Below are 14983 nucleotides of genomic sequence, written 5' to 3' on the forward strand. Positions count from 1 at the left end.
TGACGAGGATGGACGGGATGGATTCACGTGGAGGTGAGGGTGATCTGACACTTATGTCTCTGGTTCTCTTCCTGATCTGCAATCGGCTACAATGTCTGGGAAGGAGAGGGAATGGAAGAGGGAGAAAAAGTGAGGGGGGGGGGGGGCAAATCCTTTGTTCTGTCAAGGACTTAACACAATCAGAGAGTACAGTGTGTCAGGAGCACACAGGCATATATCAACTTCAATCTCTTTTTAATGAAAAATCCTGCCCTCTCTAATATGTGCAAATTAACCTCCCTCTCTCTCTCTCTCCCTCTCTCTCTCCCTCCCCCTCCTCCTAGCTCTCTTTTCTGTTCCCTTTTTCCAAAAAGTGACACTCAGCAGTTCGACCGAGCTCACTTAAAAAATATTGTAATTTTTTATAATAAAATAATAATAATTAAAAAATTATAAAAAAAAACAGAAAAAAAGTCCGCAGCCAATTTTCAACGAATCCCCTCTCTTTTCTTGGTTTTCGCCGAGTGTCAGCCAAGGCTGTTGTGCGTTTCCAGAGCGGCTTGCATGTTCTTGCCCCCGCTTGCTGATTGTCATTTAGAAATGACACCTAATGAGGATTTGTTCGGAAGAGACACGGCGGCTGCTCTGTGCGTGCATGCCAGCCCCAACAAGGCCCCCTGCCCTAATGGATTTCCTGGTATGGAATCTACAGTATTTCTCCCCACCCTTTCTGCCCTGCAGGGGGTCCGACTGGCCAGAACACTCCCTCCCCCTCTCTCTCTCTCTCTCTCTCTCTCTCTCTCTCTCTCTCTCTCTCTCTCTCTCCACATACACAGACTTTGCTAATTGGAAGAGGCTGCTTTAGGTAAAAAGAAATCATAATCACTCTTGTTACTCACGTCAGTGGTTAAATGTAGATTGGGATCTGCTGGCGTCGGCAAGATGTGATTACATTAACATATATTGTATTTTACACACTTTAATATGAGCCTTCTGAACATTTGCGATAGTTGTAAGATATCCTAATTGCGTCCAGTGTAAGATACCTGTATACGTGGGGGCCTGCGGTAGCAGCAGAGGGTGGGAGGGTCCATGCATGCAAATCACGGCCATCGACAGCTTGTGATGAAGTGAGAGGTGGTGGCATAAACAGAGTGTGCCGTTACCATGGAAGCCACTTTCACCTCCTAGGCCCAGAGAGAAAGAGGGAGAGAAGGAGAGCACAAAGAGCCAGAGGAGAGCGAAGAGTAATAAGAAAATGCTAAATCCTTTGATGAGATCTAATTGCGTTGACAAACGTGCGAGATTTGGCTTTTTAGTTTCCAAAAGTAAAGTTGCTGCATGATTTGAGCGACACAAGCTTGATCTGTCCATGCGTTGGACCTCCTCTTCTTTCTACCTCGGAGGAAGTACGTTGCAGTGAGCACCCTCAATGAAATATTCATTTGCCAGCCAGTTTAAAATGAGATTGTTTTGCTCATTGTCATAACAAGTATTCATTTAGAGGAAAATTATACAAAAGAAGGCATCCCTACAAAAATACCGAACAAGCAAACGTCATGTTCATCATATGAATGGTTGGTTGTCTATATGTGCCCTGCAATTGGCTGGCGGCCAGTCCAGGTTGACATTTTTTCAGAAATCACGTGGGTCATGGGAGTCAACTTTATCTGCAATCACGGGCTTGTAGACGCTACGGTAAAAAAAAAAAAAAAAAAAAAATCACCCGAGTAGACAAAAAAAATACTGCATGAGTTTGACTCATTCTGAACAGGAACAGGACAGGTTTTTTTTTCGATGGTCCAGGATTGGGACCCCAGTCCTCCACCTCCCACGGGGACGTGGGTGAAGTTCTGTCAATAGTCATAAAAATATTAATAATGCTGGTAAACACACTTCGACAGACTGAAATAGCTTAACAAATCTAATGATGGCTTAAAACATTTACACAGCAATTTCTCAATCTTATCTGTTTGAGGCTGTAAAAATAAAACGTATTCATATTTTTATTAAATATGTGCCCGTGTGCTAAATTAACTCATGTCTTCTGAAGCTGCTTGTTGCTTAGCTCCCACTAGCCATCAACCCTTGAAGCGCCCCTGATAAAAGCTTTTAAAAGTAATTGTTCTTCTAACAAGAGTGCACTTTTAGAACAAAATCCTACTAAATTCTTTTCTATTTTGCAATCAACTCACTCGGACCCTCCAGGTACACATGAACATCCACGTAACAAATCTTTGCCTGTATTTTGCAGCATGATGCCAAATGTCCACTCGAATGTCCGATGAATGACCAAGCATGACTCAGGAAATTGAATATTGAATGACATAACGGCACTTTAACTCTTTGCTCTAATGACATTTTTTTTTTTCTTTATGCCTCGGAAATGATTCATCTTTGCCAAATGGAAAGTGTTTGCTGTTTTCGGAGACAGCAGCAAGTTATAGAAGTTGTTTTTTTTGCCCCTTATTTTTGCCTGCGTAGTGCATTTAATAAATGTCTGCATTTCTGTTGTACATTTAGTTGCGAGTTGCTTTTTGGAGCGGCGCTGCGTCCGATCGGTGGAAGAAGCATCTAGACTCCACAACTCGCCGAAAGAAAGGTCGGACAAGTCGGTTGTAGCGATGCTAGCTTTTAGGCTAGCCAAAGAGGCTACAGGAGGTAATCAAAGCAAAATATGTCCTCCTCCTCCTCCTCCTCTTCCTCTTTCAAACCTCCATTAGACCAACCGGCATCTCTCTGGGAAAATTGATTTTCCCTTTCCACTCCTCTTTTTTTTCCTTTCTTCCAAGGTTCCATTTGAGGCTTGTTCGCGCTATCTAAAGAGCAGTTGGAGAAAATGAGAATAGTTAGGTCACACTTGTACTCCTCGCACACCTCGCTTTGGATCTCATCCCGGACATTAGTGAACACGCGGAGAAGCCGGCGGGATTTATTTATTTTTGTTCTTTTTTTTCCCCCCGCCCGCAGCTGCCTCATCCTTTCCGTCCTCATCCTTCACGTCTTCAACCGTCGTATTCACACTTCCTCCCCCTTGCTCGAGCCGAGACCTGGATCAATGTGCCATTGATTTTCCTATCAATGAACATTAGTATGGATCAGACTGCAGCTTGCTGCCGTGCCCCGAGTCTTTTACGCACACACATTCGCACTCACAAATGCACGTACATGTCATATACAAATTTGCCCCCCCCCCCCACAGACTGCATCACTGCGCGGTGCAACAAAGGAGGAAAAGAGCACTAGAAGTAAAGCAGGGTGGTCTTGACAAAGGAGAGGTTCCAGTTGAAAGCACAGCAGCCAATCAATGGAAGGCATGACAGAAAGGCTCGGAAATGAAATCAGACTGGCTGTTTGTTCCCGCGCGCAGGAAAACACTCATCGGTCAAGCGGCAGCATGTCGATTCACTGCCGAATAATCCAGTGCGATGGCCGAGCAGCCTTGATAATGGCCGCTAATCACGACGTACGCCGACTCACATACTCCCTCTCCCTCGCGGCCTCTCGTTCCGTTCCCCGCTCGCTCTCACACACATTTGTGTCTCTTCTCTCACCCTATAATAGGCTCCCAGTCAGGTGAAGATTGACACTTCTCACCCTTTCTTTTGTGTTCGTTCCGCACCGGCGGCCATATTTGTCTTTGTCTTCATTTAACGCAACATTTAGTAAAGAAACTTCACTCTTTCACAAGTGTAAGCTGGAATGTGTGTCATGTTAAGCATACGCTAATTCGGTACACTTCAGTCCCGCCCGAATATATAGGAAACCGAGACTACAGGAATTTAGTCGCATTTCAAACAAAAAATATCTCATTGTAACTCACACACGAGAGTTTAGTGGGATTTCATACAAAAGTTACTCGTAGAAAAAATTAGCTGTCAGGTTGGTCCTTTTCAGCCTACTCTCAGCAGAGTTTAATACAAAACGAAACATGTTGCAATTATATCTAGTTCTGAGATTTATTTATCCATTTGCAAGTGGCTTAGCAAGTAACAGCATTTCATTCAAAAGTAACTCGTTGGAATTTGGAAAACACCATTGGTCCTTTTGGGTCTGTTCTCATGGTCATTCAGTATGATTTTTTTTTCTCTTTTTAGCAAAATGTACTTCATTGTAATCATTCAAACCGCGGAGGATTAATCTTTTTTCTGATTTCTCACAAAACATAACTTGTGGAACAGAGACCTGTTGTATGTAGAATGCATTGGAATCAGACCTTTGAGGAAATGGTCTTTTTGAGACTTCTTACAAGAGTTCAGAAGGATCTATCCAAAATGAACCACACTAATTAGGAAAAAAATGTTTAAAAATCAGATCTAGGTTTGGTCCTTCTGAGCCTCTTCTCATGAGGATTTAGTAGGATTTCAAAATAAAAAAAATACTGTAATTAGTGCAAAACTGTCAATGTGAGGATTTTCATGTAAGTAAGGCATTGCAATTCGTAAAAATAAATACAAACAAAACAGATGTGTGGTATAGAGAATTAACTGAGTTGGACAGCATTAGAACCAAAAGTAACTTGATTGAATCGCTGGAAAACCAACACAAAGGGACATTCCTCTTGAGTCTGTTCTCTTAAGAAGTTTCTCAGATTTAGTGTAAAAAAGCGAACTTTAAAAAAAAAAAAAATTAAAAAAAATTATAGTAATCAGTGTACATTTGACTAGCAGCTACAGGGGTGGAGCCTGTTCTTAGGAATGTTTTCAAGGATTATATGTATGTAACTGAAGTCTTAAAATATATTTTTGGGGGGTTATTTGAAAACGCCCTACACCCACCTACTCAAAACAACAACAACAAAAACGCATTCTAACACAAACTTAATTATAGTGACCCTAATTTTTGGCATGATTCACTACTAAATTGTCACAAGATCTCAGTGTCCTCTTGGAGGTGAAGCTGTCCGAAATGGTCATGTGTCGTCAATTTTCTGCTCGCGTAGAGCGAAGGAAGGCCTTGATGGAACAAAGGGACATCCTTCTCTGGGAGTACACGCATGAAAGTTGATCCAGGGTTAAGAACTCGCCCCCAATCCCCCTTTAGTAGAAAGAAACCAGGAAGCCTCAGGCCGTCCGTTGCAATGCCTGATTGTAAAGTGTTTCTAATTTAAGCTTGCTAATCGTCCAGTCAGTGTGTGTGCGTGTGTGTGTATATATGTATATATGTATATATATATGTATATATATATGTATATGTGTACATATATATGTCTATATATATAGATATATATGTATATGGATAAATATATATACATATATGTATGTGTGTATATACAGTATATATTTGTGTGCTATTATGAAATGCGCTATATAAATACAATTGTATTGTATATATATATATATATATGTATATATATATATATGTATCTATGTGTGTATATGTATCTATGTGTGTATATGTATCTATGTGTGTATATCTGTATGTGTGTGCGTATGTATGTACTGTGCGTGTATATATGTATAAATGTATGCGTGTGTGCATACGGTGTATATATATATATATATATATATACACGCACACAAAAATATATACACAATAATGTATACATAATTCATTGCTATTTATATATTTAAATGATTTTTTAAAAATATTTATTTTTAAAATATGTTTTATTTAGATTTTATATTATTTATTATAGTTATTACACATGTAATCATATAAATACCCTATATACAAAATAGTATTTTAACATCCATTAATCTTAAAATCAACCACACACATCGAGACCTTAATTACAACTAGATTTCTTTTAAAAGGTGCACATTGTCTGAGCTTTTCACCCGTGGACAGGAACCATTTGAGCAAAACAGCAGTTGGAATATCATAAACTTTACGTTCACAGCACATTTTCGGATTGAATTCAACTTCGTGTGCATGGAGAGCACAACAAAAGGCGCACCGTGGGTAGAATGTGAAGCAGTGAGGCATGCTCTGCAAGCTGCAGGCGACGTGGGAGAATATGGCGTCTACTTGGTGAAAACCAGCAAACGCTACTCGCATTCAATAGAACATTTCTTCCGCGGAAACGCACGAGCATGCAGACGTTTCCTTCCGTTGTCATTCGGTCGTTCTCGGCGTAAATAACCGATGCTACGTCGAGTGTCTCGCCGAGGATCGAGCTCCTTTCGGCGGCCGCGGGGGGCAGCAGCAGCCGGCTGGAAGCTGCTTTTCCCCGGCAGAGTGGAGCAGGAACTGCTCGCCTCTGCTCTGCTGCGAGCTCCGGGAAACAACCACACAGAATAGATAAAAAAAATAAATACAAATTTAAAAATACACGCGCACGTATATGCACAGATACGCGCGCAGAAATATTTATATAATATGACTCGAGTTTTGTTCTTTTGTTGCGCAACATAACATTGTGAAGGAAAGTACTGAATGCGTCCTATTTATTTATTTATTTATTTATTTTTACATCAGAAGTGTACTTCAGGCAACCTAACGACTTTAAAAATACCCCCCAAACAAAAAGAAATAATATTCTTAAATCATGAAATACCTACATTTAAACATTACATGTAAACATATAAATGTAAACAACACACAATATTAACATTATTTCTATATTGTACATATTGCACAGTGTAAATGGTAGGTTTATCGTGCACAAAGATATGACAAACAGGTTACACCCAAGGATAATTATTACTCTTATACTAAGTGACGTTCTGTCAACTTTTAAGACATATATATGGTTTGTTGGAGATTCTGACAAAACGTACTGTCGTGACAATCACATTGAACCCAAAAGGCTTTTATGGTCTCCAACAGGCAATATGTTGTTGATTGACCTCATCCATAACCATCGAGCCCAATTCTAATGACCATAAACAACATTTAATTGCCTTTCATGATGCCAGCAAAAAAAAAAGCAAGGGAGGCGATTGTTAACAAATGGCCAATAATATGAAGATATATATCCGTGGATGTACAGTATCTCTCGTCCAAAACAAAGCCTCGCTCCCTTATTCATTCCCTGCCTTCTTTGTTCCCCTCATAGCTCATCACACGCCCAACGCTGCCACCTAGCGCCCACTCAACCACACTTCACTGCGCGCGTGTTCGAAACCAGAGAACACTGAAATGTTTTCCATATTTTACGTCCAAATAATATTATGCATATTAATATACACTGTTTACACCATTGTCTACATTATGCCTCTCAATTGTAGTTATTGTTCAAATATGACTCGTAAGTGCAATGCATACATACAATAGGCATGTTATTTTTTTTTCATACACTATACTGACTGCATTATAATTCATCAATGTTATTATATTACTGACAATATATACTTCTCTCTTGCACTAGTCGTATGAATAACATTGTTGTAATTGGACAATATTTATTACTAACCTCAGGCGAACGGACAACAACTGCATCTTTATTCTTCCTGTGATTGAATCTAATTTTCCTCACTTCCGTTCATTTTTGTTTTGTTTTTCACTTGCTTCACTGGTTGATCTATCTAAATCCATCCCTCTAGCTACATTTTTTTTTTTTTATCATCCACAGCGTGTCCTTGAGCAAGACATGACCCAGGGGTGACCTCCGGCAAGGTGTCTTCCTGACATAATCACATTATCACCAAGAATGTCGCCGAGCCATACCAGAAAGGATTGCACCTCCGAAGCACAACAAGAGATATTTTAATTAGCCCTAACCTCGTTAATGAGGCCTTGACAGTTAAGATGCTAATTATGTCACCTTTAAGATCGCCGTTTGCACATTTGACGCAGCAATTTGTTGCTTACCAAATGTTCCTATTTTAATGTTTTATATTTATGGCGTATTTAGTGTTTTGTTTTTATTTTTTTTAAATAACTATTGACTGTAATTATATGTTCTCTTGTAGCTTAGTGTTAAACTCCTGCGTTTTTTTTTGTTACTGCTGGTGGATTCAGTTTAGTTTAGCCTACTATCAGAATTGCTCTTAAGGATTGGTTACTAAAGGGTAGCTAAATATGTTTTTTTGTGTGTGTCTGGGAGTGATGTTGTGGTCTACAGTGACGTAGAGGAGCACTACAATTTACTGAGAGTTGTTTTTAATAATTTGGTTTCCTCATGGAGGTGTAAAATATTAAAACAGCCCCAGGAATTTGCAGTAGCCAGTTGCACTCTACAATAAAAAAAAAACATATATATTATCTAGCAATGCTTAGATCAGTAAAATGCAGATAATAATGTAGTCATTTTTCTGTTAGTTGGTGTCAACATCAACTAGCTCAATTTTTTGCGAATACGCTTCCTACTCCTTTAGATGCTGATGGAGGTGATAGATTAAAATAAAATGAATTGAAATAAAATAGATCAGCCATGTTTTAATTGAGAAGTCGACACTAAACAATGTGACAAAACAGGATCAAATAGACAAATTGCCATTTTATACTTCTTAAATGGCAATGCTGCGTCCAAACCCAATTCCCACTCCTTTTTGTGTACGATTGTCACAGAACATTAAAATATATATATAATAAAAAATGTTAACTTTAAATATAATGTGTTTGCATAACACGTCGTTTATTTACAATGACATTTTCTCACCAACTCAAAATACCTGAGGGGGTTATAGCAGAATTACATAAGGCGTCATTTAAAATTGGATTTATAGCCTATTACTGTTTAATTTCAGTTTCTCGTATAAAAGGTTTGCATTTTAGTTTTTGGACTTTATAGAGGGTTAGTCATGTTTTTATTTTTGTGCAAACATGTAATCCACGCTCATCTCACTGCCATGTGCTCTCATGCCAGCAGAACCTTGCACGTTTTGTTGTAAAATTAATGAATAATTAAAAAAATGAGCGTTTGTCGCATGAGTGGGAACGTGTCTTTTTTGTTGTTGTTTACTAATCAATCGTGTTTGCGTGTCGCACTTCGGCTCAGCAGAAATCACGTGACGTGACGCAAGGAGAACGTGGAAGACGAAGACGTGGAAATAAAACCCGTTAGGATGTGTACGAAGTAAAAGAGAAAAAATTGGACTTTGGAAAAGGTCTGAGGTAGCGATCACACCAACAACTCTCATGACTACTTAGTGGACTAATGCATCATTATAGCGTGAACGTTCAGCAATAATTATTTTTTGTATCTACAGCTTTACAAACAAGTTAAACGCTCATTGGATTAGTTACGGGAGAACGTCACGTAATCCAGAAAAAGGGAATTTCCATTTTGAGATTGTAGAGTCTTTTACACAGCCATTACATGCATTTCAAACTCTTATACTATAATGGTAAATTGAGGACATTAAGCGTCTCGTGACCTCTTTAAGACCGCCTGATTAAACACCACTCAAACCACATCAAGATCGACTGAAAATTTCTCAATTGATCAGATTCGCTCACAAGCCATTTCTCATCCAGACTGGGTCCCTTTTTGACTGCAAGCCCCACTTCTTAACTCCCCCGAAACGTGACATTTTTCATATAAAACTTGCCATGTGCAAACTATAGCGGAGATGCTGTTCAAAGAGCGTAGCATGTCGCGTTCAAATGTCATAGGAACTTTCATGCACAAAATGACACTCCAAAGAAAAATGTTCGACTTGATGAATATATTAATGATGCGCTTTTCTTCGTGTTATTTTCAACAGTATGTTTATTTGTGTGACTGTAGTTTGATGTGTATTGCACTGACAGATAAGTCTAATAAACATCTGTAAGCAGAAGTGTCAAATCCAGGTCCAAAAAGTAAATACCCTTCCACAGTTTGGCTTTTGTCACAGGTGCTTCTTCTCAACCGCGGCAGTTAAACTCGTCAACCTGGTCACCTGGTTGAGTTGAGAAAAAAAACATCACACCATCTCATATTTTGGTTATTATTTTATAAATGCAGTGTGTACTTTCAAAGTGAAAGACACTTTATAATCGAAAAGGTTTTCTACTACATGCCATTAGCATGTGAATCTAATGAAGTCTTTTGAGTGTTATTTTTTTCATGTAGAATTGCAAAGCCATTCATTTGCTGAACTGCTTCTCCTCACTGAGTACAGTATTCATCATGAGATTCGTACCCTCTACCTCAGAAATGTTAGACAGATGTGGAAAGACTATTGCTATTGAAATGTATTGGTCTTTTTTATTTACATTAAATCAAAAGCCACAGTTCGTTTTTAGCTGTAGCGCTGGATTCCTCTGCCGGTGTTGAGCGGAAAACTGCACCTCCACCCCCACCTCGCTTGTCAGCTGATCTGTCACGTGCCCTAATGGCCACGCCCTCTCTCAAAATGGAGTTGTCGGATTCAGTACAGAAAGGGCTCCAGTCCCTCGGCGAAGCGTCTTCCGTGGGCAACGCCGTCTTCCCGGCTCTGATTGATTTCTGCTTCCGCTCTCTACTCTCTTCGGATCGAGAAGCGGGATTGCTGGGTGAGCTGCGAGACACTCTTTGTCTCCAACCGCTTCACGCTCAGAGTAGAGCCCCTCCATGTAAACCTCGCTGTGTGTATATGAATCGCTTTGGCAATCAAACGCGCAAATAGGTGTTACCAGTTCCAAATCGACAGTCCTGCACGGTCGTTGTGAGTCAAACCAACTACTATTAATTGTCCATGTTTGCTAAGTATGCATGATGTCATATTAGCGTTACGCTCACCATAGTGGCGCAAAATGGTTTCGATCCACACAAACAAAGCTCCATCTCCCCTCCCCACCATTTGGGTGATGCAGCTGACGGTTCCATACACATGCAAATCAGCATTGATTTCCATTCTAGACGTCAGTCAGTGCTCGGGGAGCTCCAACCTGCATCACTGCTGCATACCCGTCTGTTGTTGCCAGTCTGGTTGTTGATGTTGTTGTTGATGTTGTTGTTGTTGTTGACGACGACGTCACGTCTTCACTTCCGGGTTCTGTCCTCTCAGACGAGCCCGAACTGAAGCAGGTCGAGAGGGTCATGCTGAAGCGGATACACGCCGCGACCACCACATTCATCTTGGAGGCGGTCAGGCAAAACGCCGATGAGTCCACGATAAGGTAATAAATTAATACCAGACCCATAAAAGGGCAGCGACTCAATCTGATTTGATTTAATATGCAATCCTTTTGATAAGGTATTGTTTTTTGTAGCGTGGTGTGAATAGTCCATCAGAACCGAAGCCGATTTGTAGCTGATTTTGTCTGTGTTAAAAAGTGTGTGTGAATATTCAAGACCTTGTGTATTTAGTGAATACACTTGGAGTGTGAAAATAAGATCCACTTTGACTTAATGGTAATCAGGCATATATTTGCATGATTGTGTCAGTATACATGTATTTAAGTGTCGTTTTCTCCCTATAGCTCCTGCCTTGAGGAGCTGTCATTCAGTTCAGAAAGAATCGAAATATTCTATAGCTGCTATCAGGTGACAAGCGCATCACAAACATCTTTTTGTTTTTATTGCTTTGAATAACTTGTATTTTATTGCACTTTTTTTTTTAATTCACAGAAGCACAAAAAGGAGTTAGAACGGTTGTTAGCAAGGTAAGCCACAGAAAGATTATAATGTCAATGCATCCAGTCAGTTATCTTGACTAGTAGCACCTTGTCTTTAATATTAACTCATATTCATGACACGAGAGCTAGCTTCTCTCATTCCATTTCAAGCAGAGGAAAATGGCACTGTTTCTGACCATCTGAAACATTCCATAAGCCTGTTTCACACGGCAGGATAATTACACCGATTTTAGCCACGATTCTCCCTTCCCTACAATCGTAAGGATGCTCAGATTATCGTAATGGCTCCAAAAATAATCTGACCAGATATTCCTGTTCTATGTGTGGTGTGTTCAGATTGATCTGAGCCGTTCGGGAAGATGTGTGGATCCGATCCGATCTCGAATTGGGTATATTCAACATGTATTGTTTTGGCTGGACTCCTCACTGTGTGTGGTGGGCCCTTAAGACAAACTAGCATGCAGCATGTTGACAATGATCTGAAGCCAGTCAGAAAGTGAGATGACAAGGCGGCGAGGAAGCACAGTGGGGAATCGAAAATCAAAACAATCATGGCGCATCAGAAAGTTCATGCTCGTGTTGTCTCCACTCCTTTGACCAACACTCTTTTTTTTTTTTCTGCTGAAAATAAACTGTCGCCACTGCCTCCTCCCCGTCCGCCATGTTTGTTTACCCTGAAGTCACACATACCTCATTCAATGCCAGACATTTTCAGACCCTCTTTTACCCTAACGTTTGAAAAAAATATCAAAATACATAAATTCCTGGGATTGAATAGATGGACTGTGAAAAGACAAATAAATATCTCCTTGGCAGTGAATGAGTTAAATAAATATTGATTGATTAACTTATTCAATCCCAAAATGTATTTATATGTCAAGACATCTAAATATGTCTTTGACACTGAATGAGTTAATCTCAAGAGGTGTGGCAAGATTTCCTGTGTGTCCTGGCAATATTCGTAAGTGAAAACGGTTCATGCGTGATGTGTTGATTTTGCCGTGCAGCAGCTACGCACCACACACTGTATGTTCAAAACTGTTAGACCCGTGATTTTTTTTTATTGTGTATTATATGTGTGAAATCTCTTAGGTTTGGAAGTCTTCTGACGACATCGTCCTGTTTTAGCTAACTTTAAACTCGAACTAGTATTAGCAAACATGTTAGTTTGGGGTGACTTGTCTCAGTCATTTTGGGGTTAGTTGTCACACGACATATGCAAAGCAAGTTAAGTTACTGTTTACGTATGCCAAAATGGTAACTCGGGTGATGAGTTTGACTAGTGAGGAAATTCATATTTAAAAAAAAAAAAAGTTTCAATGTTTCTAAATGGATCTTACATGTGTTGTTGGAACTATATCCACATTTCAGGACTGCTTTGAGTTTCATGATGCTTTCCTTTTTGTTATTCAAATTCATATTGAAATTTCAGTTGGAAGAAGTTAAAACAGGCATTTTTTGGCTTTGAGCCCTGGTCAATGTCCCACCAGCTCATCAGGACTTTAATCCAGTGCCTGTTTTATTGATTTGATCTTAAAGTTGGTTCAGTGACTATTTCAATGACATTTTCAAGCTCAACGATAAAACATTTCCTTTGGCTGACTTCAATGTTCACTTTCAAGTAACAAAGGAGAACAACAATAATTGTGTCCTTGTTGTTAGTTGCATAATCCTGTGTGACATCTTGCACCATATAGTGAGACAATTTAGCTGATGGTGGGGCAATATGTCACATGTTCACACTTTCTGTTTGGATGTTTGTAATTGCACGGATGTAAAATATCTAACTGACACGTGCACAAAATACCTGAGAATTTGGTCTGTTTTTTTTATAATGTTATGATTTGTTTTGATTCAGAAATGTCTAAAAATGTAGTGTGACATCAAGCCCATGTCTCCCCTATATGGTTTATATGATTATGTAGCTGTTTACATAGATTTGTAGTTTTGACCTTTTTTTTTTTTTTAGTTTTTAATAAAATGAAGCAGAATATATCTCGAGACTGTATGAGGGAATGTTTCAATGTTTTCTTTTGTCTGATCTTTCTTGTCTGCCCGATGCCTCCGATTATCCTAATAGTCTATCTGTCACTGTCTGTTAAGTCTATAGGAGCCATCAATCAATATGAATATATGTTTTGATCAATAATGCAAATGAGGGAGTGTGGTGGCCTTAAAAGAGCATCATCATATTATTATTTGTGTTTTCATAGCATTGGAAGGAAACCAGCTCGCATTACTGACGTGTCATGGCGCCTCCAGTATCAATTGAAGGTACACGACGAAGTACTTTGGCTCTCCATTTAACGCAAACAATGAAACCAAAATAAATAAATAAAGGGAAAAATCACACTATCTTTGTCCCACGGCAGAATGGACTGGTCGATAAGGTCAACGAGCCTTTCTACTTAATGTCGCTCAACACTGAGGTAAAAACAAGCATCTAATGTGTTATGTTTATTTTTACTTGGGTGATAATGAAATGTTGGTGTGTGTGTGTTTTTTTTTTTTTTTTTAAGAATAAAGGTTGCCCTGAGGATATCAACTTTACCTGCACTATGGAGCAGTTACAGGTATCGGAGTAAAATAGTCCACCTAAAACCGTTGTTTAACACTTGTTTAACAAAATTTGAGTTACAACTCACGAATGTACGGAAGAGGATTAGGGCCAGTGGGGGGAAAAAAATAAGGTTGGTAAGATTCTCACTTTTTCAGAATTCTGACTTTAAAGTCAGACTATTCTCAGAATAAAATCAGACTTCTCATTTTAAAGTCAGAATCTCACTTTAAAGAACAATTCTGACTTTAAAGTCAGAATTCTCACTTGGAAGTCAGAATACTGAGATAAAAGTGAGAATCTTGCCAACTTATTTTTTTCCACCCACTGGCCCTAATCCTCTTCCGTACGAACGCTCCTTTCGTGGCGTTTTCGTCTGTGGCTTTATGGCACTTCCAAGTAAAGTTAGAGCTCTGCAGCCTGCGGTGTGTTTATTCTCCTATCTTTCAAAGTGATATATGCTTTCCTCTCCTTTTTTTTTCATACTTAGGACATGGTTGGCAAGCTGAAGGACGCAGCCAAGAGCGCAGAGAAAGCCAGTCAAATGTGATGATGATGATAATGATGATGATGATGGAGTTTTCCAGCACTTTATTAGCATGTTTTCAGCCTCTGTGTGTTTTGAATAAATAAGAATCATAATTGTTACACTTCTGTGTCATTTCATTTGGATTCGTGCTATCAAAGCTTCAGTGTTCGCGACGAACGTGGATTCGTGGGTGACATTTAACCTCCTATTGGGAATTTTGGATCCATCTCGGGGGTACCGGGTCCTATAAATCTCCTGCTTTTTCGTGAAAGTTTAGGAAGAATCTGAACCTTCCACTAAATGCTGAAGTAACGACAGGAACATCGTGTTCATTTTACAATAAACCCTCTCAGACGTTATTGCGTAAACTGTATCTGATTTGTTTAACGTGGATATAAAAAAAAATGTTTTGGCAAACGTCAATTAAAAAAAAAAAGTGCGTCACACACCAGAGCGCAAATATTACTCGTTTGATACGCCCGTAAAAG

At 39.4% G+C, this 14983-nt stretch overlaps 2 protein-coding genes across 5 annotated transcripts in view; both read left to right on the forward strand.

The window, feature by feature from the left end:
* The window catches only part of LOC147127575 (uncharacterized), an 18401-nt gene extending 8746 nt beyond the window's left edge, over window positions 1-9655 (forward strand). For 2 of the 4 annotated variants that reach the window (XR_015084422.1, XM_086021153.1), the window contains 2 exons: window positions 2503-2640; window positions 7496-9655. Coding sequence is in view for 1 of the 4 variants with exons in the window: in XM_086021153.1 (XP_085877279.1) it covers window positions 2503-2601 (99 nt within the window). In the remaining 3 variants the exon portion in view is untranslated. Of the gene's footprint in view, window positions 1-2502; window positions 2641-2771; window positions 2904-7495 lie in introns of those variants that run through there. The other 2 variants (XR_015084423.1, XR_015084424.1) reach the window with 2 other exon arrangements.
* Window positions 9656-10145: 490 nt separating this feature from the next.
* commd3 (COMM domain containing 3) lies at window positions 10146-14614 on the forward strand. The gene is made up of 8 exons (XM_086021605.1): window positions 10146-10344; window positions 10839-10950; window positions 11254-11317; window positions 11402-11436; window positions 13623-13683; window positions 13782-13838; window positions 13929-13982; window positions 14457-14614. The coding sequence occupies exons 1-8, from the start codon at window positions 10185-10187 to the stop codon at window positions 14514-14516; spliced, it is 603 nt and encodes a 200-aa protein (XP_085877731.1). The 5' UTR covers window positions 10146-10184; the 3' UTR covers window positions 14517-14614.
* Window positions 14615-14983: the final 369 nt, after the last annotated feature.

Source organism: Filicampus tigris, chromosome 21 (assembly GCF_054856515.1).
Source record: "Filicampus tigris isolate MCC_2025a chromosome 21, RoL_Ftig_1.0, whole genome shotgun sequence".
NCBI classification, from domain to species: Eukaryota; Metazoa; Chordata; class Actinopteri; order Syngnathiformes; family Syngnathidae; genus Filicampus; species Filicampus tigris.

Bases quoted from the DNA above. Each gene is read 5' to 3' on its own strand.
- commd3 (XM_086021605.1), top strand. From the start codon at position 10,185: ATGGCCACGCCCTCTCTCAAAATGGAGTTGTCGGATTCAGTACAGAAA. The intron at 10,951-11,253 runs GTAATAAATTAA...TTCTCCCTATAG, and splicing joins GCCGATGAGTCCACGATAAG to CTCCTGCCTTGAGGAGCTGT. The intron at 13,684-13,781 runs GTACACGACGAA...GTCCCACGGCAG, and splicing joins GCCTCCAGTATCAATTGAAG to AATGGACTGGTCGATAAGGT.